Genomic DNA, 24915 nt, shown 5'->3' on the forward strand with positions numbered 1-24915 from the left:
TACTTTGGTAAGAAGAATAGAAAAACAATATTTTTTAAATGGTGAGAAACTATTACATGTTGGTGTTCGGAACGATTTAGGTGTCCTCGTACAGGAAACAGGAAGAGTTAGCATGCAGGTACAGCAAGCAATTTGGAAGGCAAATGGCATGTTGGCCTTTATTACAAGGGGGGTGGAGTACAATAGTAAGGAAGTCTTGCTACAGTTGTATAGGGCTTTGGTGAGACCAAACCTGGAGTACTGTGCACAGTTTTGGTCTCCTTATCTAAGGAAGGATATACTTGCCTTAGAGGCGGTGCAGCGAAGGTTCACTGGATTGATTCCTGGGATAGAAGGGTTGTGCTATGAAGAGAGATTGAGTAGATTGGGCCTATACTCTATGGAGTTTAGAAGAATGAGAGATGATCTCATTGAAACACATAAGAATCTTGAGGGGGATTGACAGGGTAGATGCAGAGACATTGGGCTGGATTTTGCCAGCCCTGGGGAGGCGGGTTTGATGGTGGGACTGCCGGGAAAATGGCAGAATTTGGGGGCGGGTGCCCAACCCGCTTCCATGCCATCTTGCCAGAAGGCGGGTAGCCGACCTGCGCCAGGGGGTTAATGCCAATTACCTGCCTGTTAACAGGTAGTTAACAGGCAGTTTTTTGGCTAATCCCTATTTTGAGCCCTGAAGTGTGGACTTCCCGACGGCTCCGAACCTCGCCAGGGTCAGCGAGGCGGGCCATCGGTCTGCGGGGGTCGGAGGGGCCGAGATGTCCGGTGTGCAGGTGAGTAATGTGTGCAGAGGTAAGTGTGTGAGGTGTGTGTAAAGTGTTTTAATAAGTTTTACTTACCTTTTACTTCTTCCTGTAGGCTTCCTCCCTTCAGGTCTCGGGAGTCCCTCAGCTCACCGGCACAGAAAGCAGAATGGCCGCTGAACTGTCAAAAGCTGCAGCCTTCTGCTTTCTGCTCAGGAAAGCTTTCTAATTGAGTCTTGAGTAAAGACACAACTTAGAAGACAGATTGTCAGTGTTTGACCGCTTCACAGAGCTGTCAAACGATGACATTTCATCTGTCAAAAGCTCTTGACAGATGAAACGGCACTCGCTGACGTCACCTGTAACTGGCTTTCCCTTAATTGGCCTGCTAAGCCCACTGAGCGGGCTTAACAAGGTCAGTCAAGGGAAAATAGCGTGGGTTGGCCACAAGTCGATGGAGGCGGGACTAAAACCCAACAAGTGGGAGTCCCGCCTCCAAAAGCTCCCCATTGACAAAATCCAGTCCATTGTTTCACCTGGCTGGAGAGTCTAGAACTCGGGGGCATAGTGTCAGGATAAGTGGTTGGCCATTTAAGACTGAGATGAGGAGGAATTTCTTCACTGGAGGGTTGTGAATCTTTGGAATTCTCTACCCCAAAGGGCTATGGATGCTGAATCGTTGAGAATATTCAAGGCTGCGTTAGATCATTTTTGGACTCTAGGGGAATCAAGGGATATGGAAATCGAGCGGGATAGTGGAGTTGTGATTGAAGATCAGCCATGATCTTCTTGAATGGCGGAGCAGGCTCAAGGGGCCCTTTGGCCTACTCCTGTTCCTAATTCTTATTTTCTTAACAACTTTATAAATGTCTTCTAGCAACCCAGTATTCATACAAACTCTGCAAGAGCCAGTACAAGAGAAATAATCAACTTGCTTGCAAGTTGGTTGTATCCCTTTAAATAGTGCTGGTCGGGGGTCCCTCGTGCAGCTGAACACGTTCAGCTGTGCGGGTTAAGGGAGGGCAAATGGAGCGGCAGTGTCCAAAATGGCAGGTCGTGTGTCAAATCGGCTATACACGCTGAGTGACTTCACGATCAGCCTACTCTGCATACTGTCAGCGCACGCGCATTCCGCCCACACTATCGCCCTCACCAAGATGGCGGGCCATACCGGATGTGGGCGGAGGCAAGGTGGACGTCTTTTTTTTTACAAATCCAGCCTTAACTACCAGCGCTAAGATGCCGAATTTCACGGCCACAGTGTTTTACTCTGATTTTTATCTTAATATTGCCAGTTCTTTTCTACTGTTTTGCTTAATCGTGGTGAAATTATGTCCTCAAGGAACAGCTTATTTTCCCACTCAATGTTTCCTACATTACAACAGTCACTGCACTTCATAAAGTACTTCATTGGCTGTAAAACGCTTTGGGACGTCCGGTGGTTGTGAAAGGTGCTATATAAATGCAAGTCTTTCTTTTCTTTCACTCCCGTACTGTGAACTCCAGAGTCTGGAAAGGATCTATCCTTTGTACATGTCCTCTTCCTTATCTGCATGCTGCTCCCCAGTGCCATCATCCACAGGCACGGAGTCAGTTTCCATATGTATGCTGACAACACCCAGTTCCAGCTCTTAGCTTCTATACTGATCCCACATCTATCACTCTGCTGTCTGACACCAAGTTCTGGATGATTCACAACTTGCTCCAAATGAATGTCAAGAAAACCGAAGCCTTCATTTTCAGCCCCTTGGGCACTTGGTCAGGCTGAACCAGACCATGCACAACCTTGATGATCTTTGTAACCTAGAGTTGATCTTCAAACTCAACATCCTACTCATCACAAAAACTGCCCATTTCTTTCTGCATAAGATTGCCCACTTCCAATCCTAACACGGGTGCTTTTTTGCTGAAACAATTTTCCATGTTTTTGTTACCGCCAGACTCAATTAATTCAATACTCTTACCCAAACACCCTACCCCTACTATTAACAGCCAAGCCTTAAGCTGCCTTAGCCCTTCTGGAATTCCCTCCCTTTCACTTCTCCACTTGCCTCTCCTCCTTTGTAAAGATGGGAGTTGAGAAGGTTTTTAATCAAACTTCGGTCACCCCACCTAATATCTCCCTCTGCGGTTTGGTAACCATTTGCCCATACATTTCCATTTGTGAAGTGCCTTGGGATATGTTTTACATTATAGGGGTTATATAAATGCAAGTTGTTGTTAGTAAATGGATACTGCACCTGCATGTTCAACTTGCTTGTTTTGTTCGTTTAATAATTTTGCAAGATTAAAAAAAATACTTTTGTTAATGAGAAATGTTTGTGTTCTATTACGACTTGCTACAATTTAATGAACCCCCCCCCCCCAAACCAGTATAATGCTCCTAATAGTTGAAAGTTTTGCAGTATGTGTTCCTGCTGTGTTGCAGATAAATGCAGTTAGTTGGTATTCTTTGCCTTGTAGCAGCTGTTTTTATAGAATAATATCTAATCATTTGCACAGCAGAAGATCATTGAATTGATTTATCTGAGCTTTTTTTTTTACAAAGCAGCAAGTAGATTCCCATTGTGAAATAAAAACTAAATATAGGCAAATGTTGATCAGCATTGAAAAGTATACTGTTTTTAAACAGGTCCATCAATGCACCCCTCAGAGCTGATGGCAGAGATGAGAAACAGTGGATTTGCACTGAAACAAAGTGTATTGGGGAGAAATACAACTCCAAATGACCCTTCACAGGTATTCTGTATTTCTGAAACTAACGTTGAATAATGAAATTAGGCACTGCTGTTCTTAAAATTTTAAACACAATTTTACTGAGGTAACAACACGTTTGATAGAAGTTATGATAAAGTGAAGTTAACTACTTAAATGCTAAGACATTTCATGAAGCAACTTTTTCATTGCTTAGATTTTAAAACCCAGAAATTCATTTGGTGACCATTGTTCTTTAATGTTGTCTCCTCCCTGTTGCTTTTAAATTGCAAAACTGCAGGATTGTCTGTAATTTAGCTATTTTTGTGTTATATATACATATATCTTATAAGTACAAAAATAACAAAATCTGCTTTACTACTTATGTGGCTGGATGTAGGAAATTTATTTAATACCATTGCCTGTTCTTGAATAATAGCTTATCTGCAACTAGATCCTAGTTGTGATGTTATTCACTTGTTTCACTACTTGTTTTCTCTCCATCGTGGAACTCTTCTTGCTATTTCTTATTTCTCTGGGTAGAGCACTTTGTGCTCACTTATTTAGATTACCTGTGTTGTTGCTGCATCCTCTTCTTGCTTATAACTGTGAATAAATGCTATAATTGATATGTCAGTTCCCTCCCATTTTCTGCCCCCTGAATCCTGGAGATGACATTGAGCTATGAAGAGGTAACAGAAAGGTTTCTAACAAATCTCTTCTTCTAGGAAACCAAAGGATTGCAGCCAATGTTCTGAGGTTCCTAAGCTTGGAACAGAATGCTCAGAGCCTCCATTCTGAAAAACAATCATTTAGTCTAATTCGGGTAACCCTATTTTGAAAAGTGGCCTGGATGTCAATGAAACACACATTCATGCAGTAGAACTTGGTCCCAGCTGTGGACACCCACCATCTAATTCTGCACTTCTGCCAAGTGTTGGACCGACAACCTCTGGGCCTGTGCAGGTGTCAAAACTAATATGTGCCAATACAGAGGAGCAAGGAAAGTGTTGCTTGTTTATTTATCAGACCATTATAAGATTGATGGTCCATAATGTCATTTCACTATCCTGCAGCTTGTTTGCAAACAGTTGAGAGCCATCCACAGTGCCTTGAGCTGGCTGTGACATTAATTTTGGGAGGGGTACCATGCTCCATTTACATCGGCGCCTTGTCAGTCCTGGAGGGTAAAAGTTGCAATCACAGCTCTGCCTGAGTGTTGTTATCCTATCATCTTCATGGGAGAGCATCAGATAATACTCAGTCTGCATTAATTTCCTGAAGCAGTGGTGAGGATGTTCAATAGCAAAATACTGCTGATGCTGGAAATCTGAAATAACAACCGGAAATGCTGGAAACACTCAGCAGGTCAGGCAGCATTGAGGAGAGAGAAACAGACAACGTTTCGGTTCTGATGAAGGGTTCGACCCAAAACGTTGACTCTGTTTCTCTCTTCTCGATGCTGCCTGACCTGCTGAGTGTTTCCAGCATTTTCTGTTGTTTTGTGAGGATATTCAAGATTGCTATGTGAGAAAGCTTCAAATGCATGGTACATTTGAGCAGCCATGCATAGCAGACTATTGATGACTGATGTGATAGATCCAGGTGATGTTGAGCTTCTGGCATGAAGCCCACTCTTACTGGAAGAATTACTACACCAGCTGCTGCTCAGAACCAGGCTAGCTGCCTCACAAAGGATCTGTATGGGCTGCAACTGAGATTTCCTAGGTTGCTGAGCAGAGAATCCCTTTTCCCAGTGATTCCACCAAGGATGCTAGGATTAGCCACATATGTGTGAAATATTTGCCTCAGGAAGCTGCTATCTTGGCTATTGGTGCAAATCTGGGGGTTGATGTCAGGCCAAATTGTACCATGTAGTACTGGTAGTCACTTCACCTGTGTTGATCTAAAGGTGCTTTCTACATAGAAACAGGAGTAGGCCATTCAGCTGCTCAAGCCTGTCCCGCCATTCAATTAGATCATGGCTAATTTGTACCTCAACTCTATTTACCTGCCTTCGATCCATATCCCTTGATACCCTTACCTAATAAAAAATCTGCCAGTCTCAGCCTTAAATTTCAATTGACCCAGCTTTCACAGTCTTTGGTGGGAGAAAATTCCATATTTCCACTACTTTGCCAAAAAGTGCTTCCTGATTTCGCTCCCGAAAGGCCTAGCTCTAATAAGATTGTGCCCCACCAGAGGAAATCGCTTCTCTGTATCTACTCTGTTGAATCCTTTTATCATTTTAAAGCCTCAATTAGATCACCCCTCAACCTTCTAAACTCAAGGGAATACAACCCAAGTTTATGCAACCTGTGCTTATAATTTAACCCTTTAAGCCCAGAATCATTCTGGTAATCCTGCACAGTACTCCTTCTAAGGCCAATATATTGTCCTTGAAATTGCGGTGTCTGTGACGGCATACTCTCGGAGTACGCCGTTGTATTCCCTCTGAAATGCCCTGCAAGTTCTGGATTTCTGCATGCGCGAAATCCAGAGCTTACAGCTTGTCAACGTACGCCTGAAAAAGCAATCGCTGGCGCAGAGTTGGGCTATTTGCCCAGTGACTAGCCAGCAATTGCCTATGTAGGACTTACGGTTGATGCAAGCAGGTGTAGGGCCTGTTTGCATCTGCGTAAGGGATATCGAAGGCTTAAATTAAACATTTTCATATCCAAAATTATGCACACACACTTTATTAAATAAGTTTATGCAAATATTGGCCCGGATTACAGTTTTAATGATGTATAAAATTATCAAAAAATTTAATTTTTATTGAGGTTGGTGCACGAAGGTACTTATGAATAAAATTCCATTTCTGTAAATTGTATAATTATTAGATTTCAGGATTCCATTGCATATAATTAGGGGATTCCCTTTATAAATGATTGAAATGGAATTCTGCTTATTGATTGGTGGACCGGGCCCATGTGATCCCAGGTATGCTTCTGAACTGCCTGCGTCCCTGGGATCCGTGGGCCATTCCGCTGCCCTCCGCCTCTAGACCTGAGACCTCAACCTTTCACAGCCTGGGCACCAGGAGGTACTTTCATAAATGTTTCGCAGGTCAAAGGTGTACTCTGGAGATATGCCTCCGATCGCAGTTTCTGGCCCTTCCTGAGGTGTGATACCAAGAACTAATTGCAATAATCCATATTCTAACCCTCTTGAGATAAACAAAAGCAAAATACTGTGGATGCTGAAAATCTGAAATAATAACAGAAAATGCTGGAAATACTCAGCAGGTCAGGCAGCATCTGTGGAGCGAGAAACCGAGTTAACGTTTCTGGTCGATGACCTTTCATCAGAACTGAGATAAAGGTCAAACATTCCATTAGTCTTTTTAGTACCTGTGTGCACTAGCTTTTAGTGATTTGTGTAACTGGGCATGCAAATCCCATTGCTCCTCCACAGTTTTTAGAAAATATTTTGATTTGTCTTTCTTGGTTCCAAAGTTGATTACCTCACATTTCCCCTTATTGAACTCTTATCTGCCACCATTGCGTCCACTCACTTAATCAGTCTATGTCCCTTCGTAATTTACTGTTCCTCCTAACTTAGCATCATCTACAAACTTGGATATACAACTCTCTATTCCTTCATCCAAGTCATTGATGTATATGGTGAAAAGCTGAGGCCCCAGTACAGATCCTGGGGAACGGCACTTGTCACATTCTGCCAATCAGAGTACATTACCTTTATCCCTACTCTCTGTTTCCTACCTTCCAACCAATTTCAACTCATGTGAAAAGGATACCTCCCATTCCATGCACTCTCAGTCTTGCTAATAATCTCTCATGCAGAACTTTATCAAATGCCTTCTGGCGGTCCATATTGACAACATCCGTAGACACTCCCATGCCTACCTTGTTAGTGATCTTCTCAAAAAATTCAACTAAATTAGTCAGACATGACCAACCCTTAACAAATCCATGCTGAATCTTTGATCAGCTCATACTTGCTCAAATGCACAGTCATTCTGTCCCTGCTGATCGATTCCAGTAACTTCCATAAGAACTGATGTTAAAATGCCGCGTCTGTAGTTACCTGTTTTCTCCCTCCCTTCTGTCTTAAATAATGGAGTGACATTTGTAATTGTCCAATCCAAGGAGACAATTCCTGAATCTAGAGCGCTTTAAAAAAATTATGACAAAACACATCTGCAATTTCCCTACCTGTTTCTTTTAATACCCTAGGGTGGAAACCATCAGGTCCTGCAGATCTGTCTATCTGCTCCATTGGGTCCGGAATTTGCTGAAAAATACTGGTGTGTGGACATTGCACGCCATTATTAACGTGCAAATCAGCCAGCTGTGGTGAGGAAGAGATACCCCCTGAACTGCGAATCACCAGAAGTTGCTTGACGATTTGCGTTGCTCCGCCATTAGCTTTGCGAAAAGGGGATCTCGCAATTAACCTCCCCACGAGTTTCATGAAGCTGCTGCATTTGCACGTTAATTGCCCATTAAACTTGTCACAGAAAGTTAAGTCTTGTAATTAATAGCATAAGTACCCTCTTAATCCAATCTCTCTTTCCCACTCTTTATATCTCTTTCTATACCTGATTTGGCATTTAATTCATCCGCTCTAATTCACCCTCCTTCTCAGCCCTTCCTCTGTTTCTTTCTCAATCCTTAAATCTTAGTGGTTAAGGAGCTTACACTGTTGGCTCTGTTGTTCACCAAGGTCCCAGATGCCCTGTTGCCCCCATTATCAGCTCACACTTCTAACAACTTGCAGGGCAAAAAAAATTGCGCTAAAGGGTACAAGAAAAAGTCTAACTAACCAGGCACATTGTGAGATGCCCTGCTCTGGTAAATTCTAGGGCCATTATTTTCACCATTACCATATTTTTACCTATATTAAATCCAGTAAGTTCCTCCCTCAACTTATTTTTAGGTTCCCTTTTATTTTGTCCTCTTCTACTTTGTAAATGGTTACAAAGTTTTAATTTAACAAGTATGCCATATCCTTATTATCCATTGTAGTATCACCTGCATCTGTCTTTAATGGGCCCGCATCCCACCTCTTCAATATATTTATAAAACCTTTACTATTAGTTTTGGTATCTCTTTCAAGTTTTTGTTCATACTCCTTTTTGCACCTTTTTATTACTTTTCTTTGTATCGCTTGTTTTTTTTATAGCTATCCCAGTCTGCTAGATTTTCACTTCTCCTTGAATTTGTGTAAGCCTTTTCTTTTAGCTGGATACATTTTGTGGACCATGCTCCTTAACTGCGCAAGTGGAGCTTTTGTCTTTTAGGTGTATGTACTGGTTTTGTATTGTACCAAATACTTCTTTGATTACTTCCCACTGAGTTCCTTGATCTCTGCGCGTAAATACATGGTGTACAAGTTGATTCCAGCTACTCATGTGGATGATCTGCAACATAAGTGACTGCCTTGAACTTCCTGTGAGCCTAAAGGTGTTGAAAGCCAATAGGTCTAGGGATAGCCTGAAACTGTTTTTTGCTTTTTGGGACAGCTACATAGTGGAAACTAATTCTGAGTTTTCCTGGATGCAGGGAACTTCTTTGAAAGTCCTGGCCAACAGAAGTTTGTCATCCTTTTACAGTATGTCTCATGTCTGCAACCTCTGGACCTTTGCAAGAAACCTATTTGCTGAATCATAAAGGAGAAAGCATATAGATCTCTCTTACGGTTTCTACAGCCCACTTTTCTGATGAAGTATGTTACCACTATTTATGGAGCGATCAGATGCAGTTCCCTACATAAATCCCCCTGTGATGTTGGGGAGCCACTAGGTGGCTATGGTAGAGGGAGACAGCAGCAGGTTTTTATAATTTTGATTTCTGTTGATTACCTAGGCATGCCTATCAAATCCCCTATAGGGACAAAAGATCAACTGCCTTTAAGACCCAAGAGTTTTGGTTGAGCCTTGACTGCTATACTGTAGACCATGTGGATGCTTTGGTGAGGAATTGTGAGGCTCTTTAATATAGCTTTGGTTCATTCCTCACACGGGAACCCTGCTGTGAAAGGGAGTTTCATCAATCAGCCCTGCAAAGCAACAAAAAAAATCCCATCCTTGAGCCACTGTCCTGGCACCTGCTGCAACAAACTGGATGCTGCCTGGCCTGCTGAGTTTTTCCAGCGTTTTCTGTTGTTATTACAATCAAAGTTATTCATGTTGTTGTTACTTGGAAACTCTCCACAGGGGAGGCATGTGTCTGTGGTCATGTCAATCTGATTGGACTACTTGTGCACAAGCCTAGCCCATTCAACGTGGTATGAAACCCTCTGTAGCTGGTGTGTTGATTGTACATTGGGCTTTCTACCAAACATGCTCTAAGTTATTTACAGTAAGAACTGTAATGCTCCCTTATATGAGGCACGTGCTGTACTTAGTCCATCTTTCAAACACTACTGAGGAAACTGCTGGTGAGTTGTTGAACAGGGTTCAGATAGGACTGTAGCAGTCAGTACAGCTTATCTGTCCAGCAGATAAAACTGCAGTTTTTGTAAGATGGACTGAGTACAACAACTACCTCATACAAGGGAGCTTTACAATTCTTACTGTAAATAAACTTGTCCTGTACTTGCCTCTGCAATTTTCACCACACAATCTTTGCAAAACTTAAACTGATCCTGGTTAGTAACATTATTTATAAACCTCCTGTAGATATTTTACGATGCTTATAGATAACTTAGCTGCTAATATTAAAGATTTATTTAGAAATTTACCACTATATGTGTAGTTAATCTATAAAATTATTGTTCCAATATCTATTTACATTCCCTGAAAATGGTTACAAAGCAAATGAAAGTTGTGCTGTTCAGTAGATGGTTTTAGCTGAATTGAAAGTGCCTTCCCAAAGTAAAATTTAATTTTGTATTGCTATTGATTTTTAGGAATACATAGCAAGTGAAGAAGAAGATGATCCTGAGGTGGAGTTTTTAAAATCTCTTTCTACTAAACAAAAGCAGAAGCTTTTGAGGTATGTTGTTTGTGGGTTTTTTGTGCCTTTGTTGATGGCATATCCCTTTCTTTAAGGAGTTCTCCCCTTCCAATGCCACGAAATTCTCAAAAAAATTCAAAGTAGCAATTTTACATTTGTCAGTTTAGCTACTAGAAATAGAACTTTTGCTGAAACTCACTAGGCATAACATTTAAAGTCTAGTTGGGTTTGTTCTATTTGTGTGACTATGTTCATTTACCATTGTTTAAAATCAGGAAAGTCACAAATAACTTGTAGCATTGCCTTTGTGAAATACAGTGTAAGCTGCATTTTCTGTATTGATCTAATTTAAGATTGGAAAATGCAACCCCCGAATGCTCCCATCTTATCCAACTACATTTTCAATACCACAATGTTTTTGTTTCTACCCTGCTTGGCAAATTATTCCAGACATTTATTTTCACTAATTTAAATTTGTTCCTATTGAAATAATTAGTGTTGCATTATCCTTACCATTGTCAGCAAATTTGCAAACTCAGATTTGGTTTTGGTATGCAGGTTATTTATTTAAATTAGCAAGAAAATGACTCCAAGCCAGGAGTCCACTCCAAAGAAGGAACTTGCACCTTTCACGACCTCAGGATGTCCCAAAGCACTTTACAGCCAATGAAGTACTTTTTGAAGTGTAGTCACTGTAGGAAACGATGCAGCCAGTTCACGCCAGCAAGGTCCCACAAATAGCAATCTGATAATGACCAGATAATTTTTTTTAGTGATATGATAGCAGAGGCACCATTACATAGATATAAAAGTTAATTAGAAAAGGGAATAGTGTCAGAGGACTGGCAGACAGCTAATATGAGCCCTATATTTAAAAAGGGAGATAAAACAAGTCCAGGGAACTATAGACCAATTCGCTTAACGTCGGTGGTAGGAAAGATAATTAATTCCTTACTCAAAGATGTAATAGAAAAACATCTAGAAACTGAAAATATAATAGTCAGCACGGATTTCAAAATGGAAGGTCATGTTTGACCAACCTTATTGAACTCTTTGAAGAAGTAACAGAAAGGGTAGATATGGGTAATGCAGTAGATGTAATATATTTGGATTTTCAAAAGGCCTTTGATAAGGTACCGTATAGCAGATTCATGACTAAGGTGTGGGGTCAGCAGACAAGTAGCAGAATGGATAGCAAGCTGGCTACAAAACAGAAAATCAAGAGTAGAGGTTAAAGGGTAGTTACTCAGACTGGTAATAGGTGGGAAATGGTGCAAGGATTGGCACTGGGACCACTGTTGTTCACCATTTACATAAACAATTTGGACTTGGGAATCAGAAGTACAATTTCAAAATTTGCAGACAACACCAAATTGGAGGGTGTAGTTAATACAAAGGAGGAGTGCGACGAAATACAGGAAGACATTAATAAACTTGCAGAATGGGCATGTAATTGACAAATTAACTTCAATATAGATAAGTGTGAGGTGGTACATTTTGATAGAAGAATAAGGAGGCTACATACGCCTTGGAAAATAAGTGTCTAAATGGGGTAAAGGAGCAGAGGGATCTGGGGGCACAGATACACAAATCATTAAAGTAGTTACGCAAGTTAATAAGGACATTAAATGAAGCAAACAAAGCACTAGGGATCATTTCTAGAGGGATAGAATTGAAAAGCAGAGAAGTTATGTAAACTTGTATAGAACCCTGGTTAGACCACACTTGGAGTACTGAGAACCCTTCTGGTTATAAAAAGGATATATGCAAAAAAAGATTTACTAGCATGATACCAGAACTGAGAGGTTATACTTATTAGGAAAGAAAGGGTTTGTTTGGGTAGACGTAGAGAAGATGGTTCCACTTGTGGGGGAGACCAGAAGTAGAAGCCATAAATATAAGATAGTCACTAATAAATCCAATAGGGAATTCAGGATAAACTTCTTTACCCAGAGAATCGTTAGAATGTGGAACTCACTACCACTAGGAGTAGTTGAGGCGACTAGCATAGATGCATTTAAGGGGATGCTAGATAAATACATGAGGGAGAAAGGAATAGAAGGATATGCTGATAGGGTTAGATGAAGAAGGGCGGGTGGAGGCTCATGTGGAGCATAAACACCGGCATGGACCTATTGGGGAGAATGGCATGTTTCTGTCGTGTAAATACTATGTAGTTTCACTTATTTCACCTGTTCATAATTAGCAAATGGGCCCGTAGCTGTCTGAGTCATATTTTTAGCATTGTTTTAAATTTAGATCCAGCTTTTACTTCTTTCCAGTTTTGTGGAAGTTTACCGGTGGCCATTGATCCTTCATTTGTGATGGACAGTGTCCCACAAATTTCTTTCCTACCCCCTTCAGCACCCTAAAAAGATAGCACATGTGGCCAGGGGTTTTGTTAGCCTTAAGTTCCTTTAAGTTATCAATACCTCTGTCACCTTAACTTCAAAATCCTCAAAAGATATTGGGTGTACTTCAAATATTGGATTCATTTCATTGAATACAAATATTCACGTGAGTGAATACTAGACAGTTTTATCTTTATATTCACCATCACTTTTATCTTGTAGAGTTATACCATCCTCATTACTTTTTCATTGTTATACTGGTAGAATGTGTTAGTATTGTGTTTAATCTATTTTGCCATCTTTGTCACTTGAGCTCTTTTTGCACCTATAAACACTTTTGTTTTAGCAAATTCCTAGAATTCCCTACCCCCCTTTTTGTATGCTTTGTATCATTCATTTTGCCCTCTCCAATTTTAAATGCCCCATTCTTCCATTTTGAGAAGCTCTTTTAACTTGCACTTCACCTTCTTGGGTATATGCTTATCTTGTATATTCAACTTTATACTTTAAAAGTGTTTTGCTTTTTTTTCTCAACAAATATATCTCAGTAATACATCCCAATTTAATAACCTTTAGTTCATCCCCTATTCCATTGAAGTTTGCCTTTTAACGTTGTATATTTCAGAAGAAGATGTGACATAGTAACGGTCTTAAGTATATAGTTGGCTGACAATGAATTAGTGAGTAGGATAAGAGAAAGAGAAAAAGAGGTTGCTGACAAATCTTTAGCTGGCTGCAAATCTACTCGCCCTCTAAGACCTGCCATCTCAGGATTTCAAGGGCTTATTCCTTGTACAAGGTTAGAGGCCTGAAGTTATGGGTTCTGTCTCCTGTAAGAGTGTTCCCTCTCGTTTGCTATGGACTGCCTTGTACAAGAAGACTAAAAGAAATGAGAAGTTTCAATTATTAAGATAACATTGCAATATCCAAATGTCAGCATGAACATAATATTAGGTGTGATGACATCTATAAGCAACATTAAGCTACATTAGATGGGAGGAAACTTTTAGGCTGAATGCACACAAGGATGTGAGTGAAGGCTGATGGTGTTAATGGCATCATGCTGCCTCATGGGCATTCATGGTAAGGTTTGCAAGTACTTTAAGACAATGGGGTCGATATTAAACTCCCACGGCGGGCAGGAGGAGGTCGGGGGTTAAACCCTATGAAACATGACTCCCAACCCGCGCTTACGCGCCTGCCACCATTTTTACGGCAGTGGGTAGCATGGCATGCAAGTGTCCCTCTTGGAGAGGCGAGATACTTCATTAACATATTCAAATCAGGCTCCCACAATGCAATTGGGAGCCTGATTTAAATTTAACTGCTGCTGTACGGGTTTCCCAAGGCTAGGAAAACCCGGCAACGAAATGGAGGTGGGAGATTCCAGCTCCAGAAGGTAGGTGCACCCCAGGGCCCCTCAAGGAGATTGTCAGCCTCCCGTCTGCCAATCGTGGTCTCTATAGCGTGCTGCAATCAGCGACGTACCCCAAACCCTGATCTGTAACATGCTCCCCTCCCGTGATCATGGCCAACACATTTAACCCCCCCCCCCACCACAAGCCCTGATCTGTAGCCTGCTCCCCCACACTCCCAATCCCCGATTTGCAGCCTGCCCACCTCCCGATTGCCGGGGACCCTCCCAGAGAGTCCCCGGCTGCAACCGCCTGCAGCTAATTTTCCTGCCTGGAACCAGCCAGCCTGTCAATTTGGCCGGCTGCCAGGCAGGAAACGGAAGAAAAAAATTATAATGTCCTGCCGGTAAATTCAGCAGGACCTTGGCGTCCTCGACCTTGCCGGGTTCCTCGGCCGCTTTCGGCCTCCCCTGCATCCTCCCTGCCTTCCCTTATATATTGGAGCCACTGTGTAAGAGATAATTGTAAGTACCATACATGCTTAGTACACTGCAGTAAAGGAAGGGCATTATGGGTTCTCTTACCTTTGCTCCATTCCTTGTAGACCGAACGGGTGAATTTCCTTGCCGGTTTCGGCATATTAGCGACTTATAAATGATTCTGGCAGGAGAATTAGGCAGAAGACATTTCCTCTCAATTTCCGCCATTAAAATGCCACCCACTGTTTGGCTTTATCTGACATCCACTTATTGTGTCCCACTGACCTCATTAACCACATATCCAAGTTCCTACATTTTCAACAACAACTTGCATTTATATAGCACCTTTAATGTAGAAAAATTCCCCAAGTTGCTTCACAGAGGCATAATCAGGCAAAAGTGGACGCCAAGCCAAAGGAGATATCGGGAGGGTGACTAAAAGCTTGGTCAAAGTGGTAAATTTTAGTAGGGTCTTAAAAGACGAGAGAGTTGAAGAGGCGGAGGCGTTTAGGGAGGGAATTCCAAAGTATGTGGCCTAAATGGCTGATGACACAGTCGTCGATGGTGGAGCGAAGATGGAGGTTGCGCAAGGGGCCGAGTCGGAGGAATGGAAAGTTCTGGGGAGGGTTATAGGGCTGGAGGAGATTAAAGATAAGGAGGAGTGAGGCCACGAAGGGATTTAAACATGAGAATGAGAATTTTTGGATGCATTGGGAGACAGGAGCCAATGTAGATCAGCAAAGACAGGATTAATGGGTGAGTGGGACTTGGTGCGGGATAGGATACATTCTGAATAATTTAGACTAAGATTTATAAGGCACGGCAGCTACCAGAATCAGCTGATACAGGTGGAAATTAGGAGTTTTGAGCCTGAAGAGTCTGGAGAATTTGAATAATGATTTCTGCAGCTGGGAAACACAATTTGCAGCCATTTACTTATTGCCATTCTGCCTATAGACACTTGCTTCTCACTGCTTCTAACCGGGTGGACCATCCCCAGATTTTCGCCCCGCTCCATCCCCTATCTGAAGTGAGGGCTTCTCAGGCACAGGTATTGAATTCCTTATAGCCACACGCTCATATACAATTATAATGGAGGATGAACATTACAGGTTGGAACAAAGGAGAGTCTGGCAGCATTTAAGAAGGATGCAGCACACCAGGTAATATCCCCCTCTCAGTAGAATATACAGGCAGCACAGGTCATATTACTGAAAGATGTGCTTAAGAAAAGTGCGCTTCACCAAAGAAGCAATGGGGCAGCTACTCTCTTCTGCCTAAACCACTCTCTCTAGTTATGAAAGTGCCACTTCACTCAACTTTTATGGTGCAGCATCATTTCAGGCAGCCACAGGCGATCTAATGGCAGCCAGGATATCAGCTTGTTAAAGTGGAGGAAGGGATTTTAGGGTTGTACACATAGCTAATTGCTGTACGGGAACTGGATAGCCATAGTGAAAGATGCTGAGTGAGAGTCCCCCTCCCCCACACCCCCTTTACCAGAGTGAATTTTGAAGGGTTAGTTATGCAAGTGTTCCTTTAAGAAGGGGAAGAGTTTGCTGGTGCACAGGGTAGGCAAGGAGGACTCTCTAGTGCATTACCTAGCCTGCCCTGGTGAAGTTCACTGAATTTCTTTCAGCACTGGTCTGCAGTCCTGGGGTGAGGGAGTTGACACTCGGTGCCAAATTATGAGGACAGGTTGCATGGACTAGGCTTGTATTCCCTTGAATATAGAGGATTGAAGGGTGATCTAATTGAGGTGTTTAAGGTGATTAAAGAATATGATGAAGAGAAACTAATTCCTCTGGTGGGGGAGTCCAGAACAAGGTGGCATAACCTGAAAATTAGAGTTAGGCTGTTCAGGGGTGATGTCGGGAAGCACTTCTTCACGCAAAGGGTGGTGGAAATCTGGAATTCTCATCCCCAAAAAGCTATTGAAGCTCAGTCAATTGAAAATTTCAAAACTGAGATTGATAGGCTTTTGTTATGTAAGGGTATTAAGGGATATGGAACCAAAACGGGTAAATGGAGTTAAGATACAGCTCAGCCATGATCTAATTAAATGGTGTAGCAGGCTCTAGACACTGAATGGCTGCTCCTGTTTCTATGTTCCAAACTCCCATTAGCAGGTGTATTCCAGCATCTGTAGTTCACCCATAAATGTTCAAGTTAGACTGACCCTGGAAACAGAATCAGTGCATTACAGTTTGGGTGGGTGCAGTTCACGCAATGCCCAGTATCCAGTTGGATATGCAACAGATTGGAAAATCTACCTTGCAGTGTCAAGAAAACATAACAGATGGGTTGGACATTAATAGGAATATTTCCCCTTGGCACCATGTGGTGTTTATGCCATGTGGAGCTCTTCCCCATAGGGACAGCTGCATTGTGCCACTCAATGGATTTGTCTCTGCTTCCCCATTATCCCACATGTTTTTATTGTTTGTTTCAGTTCACTTTCCATACCATCATTTTTCCACTGTTCTAAAACTAAGCCTAAACAGACTTTGGATTTCCCACCACAAAGGTGCAAAGTCCAAAGCTGCAAAATCTTGCCCACGGTCCCCTTAATAGGCCTTTAACAAGGGCTTAATTAGCAGTAACTGGCTTATTAAAAAACAGTTAATTTAGGGAGAGGTACTAAACACAGGCGAACACTATGCTTTCCCTGCGTAGCACAACTCACCATAAACAATGAGTACATTGCTGCCATCGTTCTGGCCACAGCATGGACACATCATTATCAGATGTGGAACTTCAACAGTAAATGCTTGCCTGTCTGCGACCAAATCACGGAATGCACGATTTTTGGAAATTAGATCCTTCGTAAGAGTTGATTATGGATCTCTACCCAAAGCATTCACCTATGTTTATTTCTTTACAGATGCAATGTCTTGCCAGCATTTTCTGTGTTTATTTCAGATTTCCAACTTTAGTAGTATTTTTCCTTTTAAACACTTCATCCATTTCCTTTGTATATGGATGTATAATTTTTGAGTCCTAATACACGCCTTCTGTTGAGACACATTATATGATTTAATCCTCAGTTTTGAATAAAAAATAATGATTTGTTTAATTAGTTCATACCTATGTATTTGTTAGAAGTAGCGTAGGTTGTAGGAAAAGGACAGCAAAGAACACTCCTGCAAATAATGATTTCAACACCGGCTGCTCTATGGTTGTCTTTATGAGAATGAGATAATGTAGGGTCTTAAGGATACATTGTGTTGCCTACGCTATTACCTAAGCCAATCCAAACCTAAAGCAACTGAGGCAATCATACTACACAGGGAAAATTAGCCAGCTATTGCAGGTTTGAGCTCATTACATATTTAGCAGCTTAACAAGTAGCTCAGCAGCATTATTGCACGTTTGCACTGGTTTCTTAGCTGTGCATTAGTTGTAACCTATCCGACCCCACAGAAAGCATACTGAATAAAGTTGCACATATCTGTGTGCGTGTGTTTAAAAATGGGAATAAAAATTAACTAATTTAATGCATTCTCAGTGCACAAAGAGGAAATTGATTTTCTCGGTGTTATCCAGTACTTGGAATCTATTATTCTGTATTCTTCCACTGTTGGAATTTTTGGTAAAAGATGAAAGTGTGCAACATTTCAGGGAGGAGGTTTTGGCATTGAAGCTGCAAGGACAGGACTGGTAAGTGAAAAAACAACAACGTTTACCATTAGCAATTGTGTGTACAGTAGTAGAGCAACAACAGATGCTAAGCCAATGATGTGTACTGCATGCATGCTGCAGTGTTCTTGGTTCCAGAGCATCCTGGAGGAGTTCACAGCTGTCAAGTATTGGAAGGTTGTGTTGCTCAAGCAAAGAAATGCTGACCTTGAGCATCAGCTGACCTCAGTACAACATAAAGAGGAAGGAAACGTTCCTGGAATATATAATCCAGAAGATGATCGCCCCACAGATTGAAGAGAATAGGGAAGCAGAAGAGTAAATAATCATCCACAAGGGAAACAAATAATCAGTGCCAAGGTTCCCTATGAGGCTCAGTTTGTCTAACAGGTATATTGTGTTTGATACACATAAGGTGGATAAAGAAGACAGCACGGCGGAGGTAGCCATAAGACATACTGGGCCAAAATTTGCGGTTGGAGGTGTACCTTCAGAGTACTCCTCCGACCCCCAAAAAAATACAAAAGTACCTGGTGGCTCCGGAGCTTTGGGTCCTGGGCCTCCAGGCATGCGCCTGCTTAAAGGCCCACGGATCCCAGGGACACAGGCGGTTCGGAAGGGTCCCTGGGATCATGTGGGCCAGGCCAACCAAATAGAAAGGGGGATTCCTCATAAGCTTACGAACGGAATCCCCATAAGCTTATGAGAAATCCCCAAAAAATAAATAATTAACACAATTCTAATAAAAATAAATATTCCCATGTTCAAAATTAAATAAAAACATTTTAATTCAACCCAAAATTTACATGAACTAATTTCAAATGTTTTTGTATGTTTTAATCATTTAAAAAACGCTAATGTAACATTTATTTTAACCCTTACGCTGGTAAAAGCAGGCCCTATGCCTGCTTTTACCAGCTGTAAGAATTTTGTGGGCATTCACTGGGCAGTAGTTAACTCTGTGCCAGCGAGAAGTGTTTTTGGGGCGCATGCGGGCGATTTGTCAAGGAGAAACTTGACAGATCGCAAGTTCTGGGTTTTTGCGCAGCGCATGCGGAGACCCGGAACTTGCGGGGCCATTCTGAGGACTTACGCTGTGCATACGCCGTCATCGTCCTCGCAAAATACAGGCCAACATGGTACCGTAAAGCAAGTTGTTACCCAAGGCAGAAAGAGTAATACCAACGAGGAGAACAGGAAAATGGTAGCTGTGGCAGTCCCCATAATTGGGGGATAGATCACCTTTACAGCCACAACTGGGAATTCCTAAAGGTGTGTTGTCTCTCGGGTGCCAGAATAAGATACATAATGGAGTGGCTGGAAAAGGTTTTGAAGAGAGAGGATGATCAAGCAGTACAAAATCAAAATACTGCGGATGCTGGAAATCTGAAATAGAAACAGAAAATGCTGTAAATACTCAGCAAGTCAGGCAGCATCTATGGAGAGAGAAACCGAGTTAACGTTTCAGGTCGATGACCTGAAATTTCAGCCTATTATGTCTTGTAGCCTGAAGCGTTCTGACGAACGGTCATCGACCTGGAAAGTTAACTCTGTTTCTCTCTCCACAGGTGCTGCCTGACCTGCTGAGTATTTACAGCATTTTCTGTTTCTATGATCGGGCAGTAGTTGTGTTTCATGTCAGAATCAATGATCTAAGGAAGAGTATTATTGATGTCTTGAGGAGGGTGTTTCAAAAGTAGGATATATAGGCAAATTAGGTTAAGGGATAGGTCAATAGAGTTGCAGTGGCAGACATTTAAGGTGATATTTCAAAATATACAGAATATATACATTCCAACAAGAAAGAAAAATTCCAAGGGGAGGACCCACCATCCGTGGTTAACTAAAAAAGTTAAAGATAGTATTAAACTTAAAGAAAAAGCATATAATTGCGCAGAGATGGGTGGCAGGTCAGAAGATTGGACAGAATATAAAAAACAGCAAAGAATGACAAAGATTAATAAGGAGAGAAAAATTAGAGTACGAGAGAAAGTTAGCTAGAAATATAAAAACAGATAGTAAGAGTTTCTATAGATATTTAAAAAAGAAAAGAGTTAACAAAGTGAGCGTTGGTCCTATAAAAAGTGAGTCTGGGGAATTAATAATGGAAAATAAGGAGATGGCAGTTGAATTGAACAGGTATTTTGCATCGGTCTTCACTATAGAGGATACAAGTAACATCCTAGAAATAGCTGTAAATCAGGAAATGGAAGGGAGGGAGGAACTCAAAAATTATAATCACCAGGGAAGTGGTACTGAGCAAATTGTTGGAGCTGCGGGCTGACAAGTCCCCGGGTCCTGATGGACTTTATCCTAGGGTCTTAAAAGAAGTGGCTAGTGAGATAGCTGATGCATTGGTTTTAATTTTCCCAAATTCCCTAGATTCGGGGAAGGTTCCATTAGATTGGAAAATAGCGAATGTAACTCCTTTATTCAAAAAGGGAGGGAGACAGAAAGCAGGAAACTACAGGCCAGTTAGCTTAACATCTGTCATAGGGAAGATGTTAGAAGCTATTATTAAAGACGTTATAGCAGGGCACTTAGAAAAGTTCAGAGTAATCAGGCAGAGTCAACATGATTTTGTGCAAGGGAAATCATGTTTAACCAATTTATTGCAGCTCTTTGAGGAAGTAACGTGCTGTGGATAAAGGGGAACCGGTGGATGTACTGTACTTAGATTTCCAGAAGGCATTTGATAAGGTGCCACATCAAAGGTTATTGCAGAAAATAAAAGCTCATGGTGTAGGGGGTAACATATTGGCATGGATAGAAGATTGGCTAGCTAACAGGAAACAGCGAGTAAGCATAAATGGGTCATTTTCTGATTGGCAAGATGTAACGAGTGGTGTGCCACAGGGATCAGTGCTGGGGCCTCAACTTTTTACAATTTATATAAATGACTTGGATAAAGGGACCGAAGGTATGGTTGCTAAATTTGCTGATGACACGAAGATAGGTAGGAAAGTAAATTGTGAAGAGGACATAAGAAGGCTACAAAGGGATATAGATAGGTTAAGTGAGTGGGCAAAGATCTGGCAAATGGAATATAATGTGCGAAAAAGTGAAGTTGTCCATTTTGGCAGGAAGAATAAAAAAGAAGCATATTATCTAAATGGTGAGAGATTGCAGAGCTCTGAGATGCAGAGGGATCTGGGTGTCCTAGTGCATGAATCGCAAAAGGTTAGTATGCAGGTGCAGCAAGTAATTAGGAAAGCTAATAGAATGTTATTGTTTATTGCGAGGGGAATTGAACACAAAAGTAGGGAGGTTATGCTTCAGTTATACAGGGCATTGGTGAGACCACATCTGGAGTACTGTGTTGGTCTCCTTATTTATGGAAGGATGTAAATGCGTTGGAAGCAGTTCAGAGAAGGTTTACTAGACTAATACCTGGAATGGGCGGGTTGTCTTATGAGGAAGGGTTGGACAGGCTAGGCTTGTATCCGCTGGAGTTTAGAAGAGCAAGAAGTGACTTGATTGAAACATAGAAGATCCTGAGGGGTCTGGACAGGGTGGATGTGGAGAGGATGTTTCCTCTTGTGGGAGAAACTAGAACTAGGGTCACAGTTTAAAAATAACGGGTCGCCCATTTAAGACAGAGATGAGGAGAAATTTTTTCACAGAGGGTCGTAAATCTTTGGAACTCTCTTCCTCAGAGGGCGGTGGAAGCAGAGTCTTTGAATATTTTTACGGCAGAGGTAGAAAGATTCTTGGAAAGCAAGGGGGAGAAAAGTTATCGGGGGTAGGCGGGAATGTGGAGTAATCGGATCAGCCATAATCTTATTGAATGGCAGAGCAGGCTCGTGGGCCGAATGGCCTACTCTTGCTCCGAATTCATATGTTCGTATAAGTGAAAGAGCAATGAGGATGAATTTTCCCAAAGATAGGAATTCACCCACAATATTTCAAGGGTAGTAATTTCTGCATTGTTCCGTGCCATGTACTGGAGAGGAAGAATAGGAACATCAGTGGGTGGCTTAAGAAATGATGCAGAAGAGAGGATTTTGCATTTCTGAGGTGTTGGGAGTAATTCTGAGAAAGCGATTTTATATCTGAACTGAATTCAGTGTCCTTCTGAATGAGCCCACAGGCTCCCACTACACCTCCCTCTGCATCCTCCCCTCCCTCCAGCATTGGCAGCCATGCCTTCAGCTATCTAGGCTCTACTGTCCTCCCTAAACTCCCCCGATTCTGCACCTTCCTCTCCTCCTTTAGGGCCCCCCTTAAAACCCACCTCTTTTTCACTCATTTAATATCTTTCTCTTTGGCTCGGTATCAATTTCTGTCTCATTACACCTCTGTGATTTGCCTTGGGGTGCTTTTCTATGTTTACGGTTCTAGATAAATGCAAGTGGTTGTTGTTGTCCTCCTCAACCTCTGTGCAGTGTTTAATATGATGGACCACACCATCCTCCTCCATTGTCTCTCTTCTGTTGTCAAGCTCGCGGGACTGCTTTTGCATGGTTTTAGCCCAATTTATCCAAATGCAGCCAGCTCATCTTCAGTAATTGCTTCTCTTCCTACTATCACTCTGAAGTCAGTCAAGGGCTATATCCTTGGCCTCCTTTTCCTCCTCATCCACGTGCTGCCCTTCAGTGACATCATTTATGGGCATGGGGTCATCTTCCATATATATGTTGATGATATCCAGATTCTCTCTATTTAAACCCCAAAAGCCCATTTGCCCCCTTATTTTTTTTTATCCTGTCCATCCATTTTAAGTATATGTGTCTACACACCCTAAATCCCTTTGCTCCTCCAGTGCATTGGGAAAGTTACTATTTAATATATATTTTCATTATTATTCTCAAAATATCTTGCTTAAAATCTTGCTAAATTAAACTACATCTGCCATTTATCTGCTGATTCTCCAAGCCCGGTTATGTCCTCCTACATACTCCATGGCAGTTTGCTGCAACACCTAGTTTGGTATCACCAACAAATTTTGATATCCACCCTCTTATGCGTATGTCCAGATTATTTAAGTAAATGGATAACAAAAGTGGCCCCAACACCAATCCTTCGGGCACCACCAATGTTCCCTCTAAATTTTTTTGTACTGAGCGGGCCACAAACTCCTTTTGAGCACGACCTTTTTACCTGTGGGCAAATTTTACATCAACAACAACTTTTACAACAGCAACAGCCACCACTTAAAAACATATATACAGTAATGCCATATTGCCACCCCACTGTCTCAAATCATGAGACAATCAGACAAGGTTATATACAAGTTTACTATAACTTCTCTGCTTTTGAATTCTATTCCTCTACAAATGAACCCCAGTGCTTTATTTGCACTTTTTTATGGCTTTTTTAACCTGCGTTGCTACTTTGAATGATTTGTGAATCTATACCCCTAGATCCCTTTGCACCTCTACCCCATTTAGACTCTTATTTTCCAAGGAGTAGGTAGCCTCCTTATTCCTCCTACCAAAATGCACCACCTCACACTTATCTATATTGAAATTCATTTGTCATTTACATGCCCAATTCTGCAAGTTTGTTTACGGTAGAATTAATTGAAAGCTTTTCATTCGTCATGTACAAACTCTAAAAAGAATTACTTGTCAGAAATGACTGGGATATAAAAGAACTGCATAATAATGCGTTAACACTTCAGAAATGTCACTCAGTTACACGGTTATGCATCGACAAACAATCCAAAAACCCAAGGTGAGCTGAAAGAGGCATATCTATTCGTGCAATTTGTATTAATTTTAAAGTTTTCAACATATTAGCCCATCACTCATATCACTATAGCAATGGCTGCACAAGCAGCTGGAGCAGTGGCTTTCCTATGGCGCTGACGTGCTGTACATCCACATAAGTAATTAGAGTATTAATCACAATGCAACCAGACAACCAACAAATATAAAGTGCTGCAGTTCTTTAGTTCACAGTATTAAAAAGAATTGAATAAAAACGGGTATCTGTATTTTCAACTTCAATCACTTCCATTAATAAGCGTTGTCGCCTTGAACCAGCACACTTTCCCCCACCCCATGTAACATGTCAGAAATGGATTCACAAGTGCAGAAAAACACATACACAATTTGCGTCACCAAATTAAAAACAAAAAGAAGAAAAAGCTTTGATTTAACAGAAATAAACATTCATCTTTCTTCCTGGACTGGAGAAACAATCAGACTGACATGGAACTGTTTACTAATCTGTTGACGTAAAGATGTTAATTTATGAATTTCGCTTCTAATGTTTTTCTCTCAAACATTCTCCACAATATTAATCCCTGCTGTTATCACGAAATGTGTTGAATTATTTTAGGTACTTCACAATTAAATAACGGGAAACAAACTTCATTGTACTCAATTTTTAATCTCCTATTTCAAGCATTTATACCAAATCAAAAGTATACATTATCAGTTTAATCAAAGTATGTTCTGTGTCTTTCTCAATAAACAAATAGTTGTTTCTTCTAAATTCACAATTAGTGGCCATTGTACATGTGCTGCGCCTCCAGCTGTGCTTCAACGTGTGGCCGCCACTCAGTCTCTGAGAACGGACTACACGCATCTGAACCCTCACCCCCCCCTCTCCTTTTGCTGCCTCTCTGTCTGTGTGTGTGTCTCTCTCTTTCTATCTCTCTGTCCCTGTCTCTCTCTCTCTCTCTCTCTCTCTCTCTGCCTGTCTCTCTCTCTCTCTCTCTCTCTCTCTCTCCCTCATAAGAACATAAGAAATAGGAGCAGGAGTAGGCCATTCGGCCCTTCGAGCCT

The 24915-nt window shown here is 41.5% G+C and overlaps 1 protein-coding gene across 1 annotated transcript in view; it reads left to right on the top strand.

The window, feature by feature from the left end:
* cirsr (corepressor of RBPJ and splicing regulator) overlaps positions 1-24915 on the top strand; it is a 101040-nt gene that overhangs the window by 60775 nt on the left and 15350 nt on the right. Inside the window, exons 7-8 of the mRNA XM_085986159.1 lie at positions 3373-3479; positions 10311-10396. Of these exons, the coding sequence (XP_085842285.1) occupies positions 3373-3479; positions 10311-10396 (193 nt within the window). The remainder of the gene's footprint in view (positions 1-3372; positions 3480-10310; positions 10397-24915) is intronic.

This window comes from Somniosus microcephalus, chromosome 4, assembly GCF_052327205.1.
Source record: "Somniosus microcephalus isolate GS21.2 chromosome 4, FLI_Smic_1.0, whole genome shotgun sequence".
Classification (NCBI taxonomy): Eukaryota; Metazoa; Chordata; class Chondrichthyes; order Squaliformes; family Somniosidae; genus Somniosus; species Somniosus microcephalus.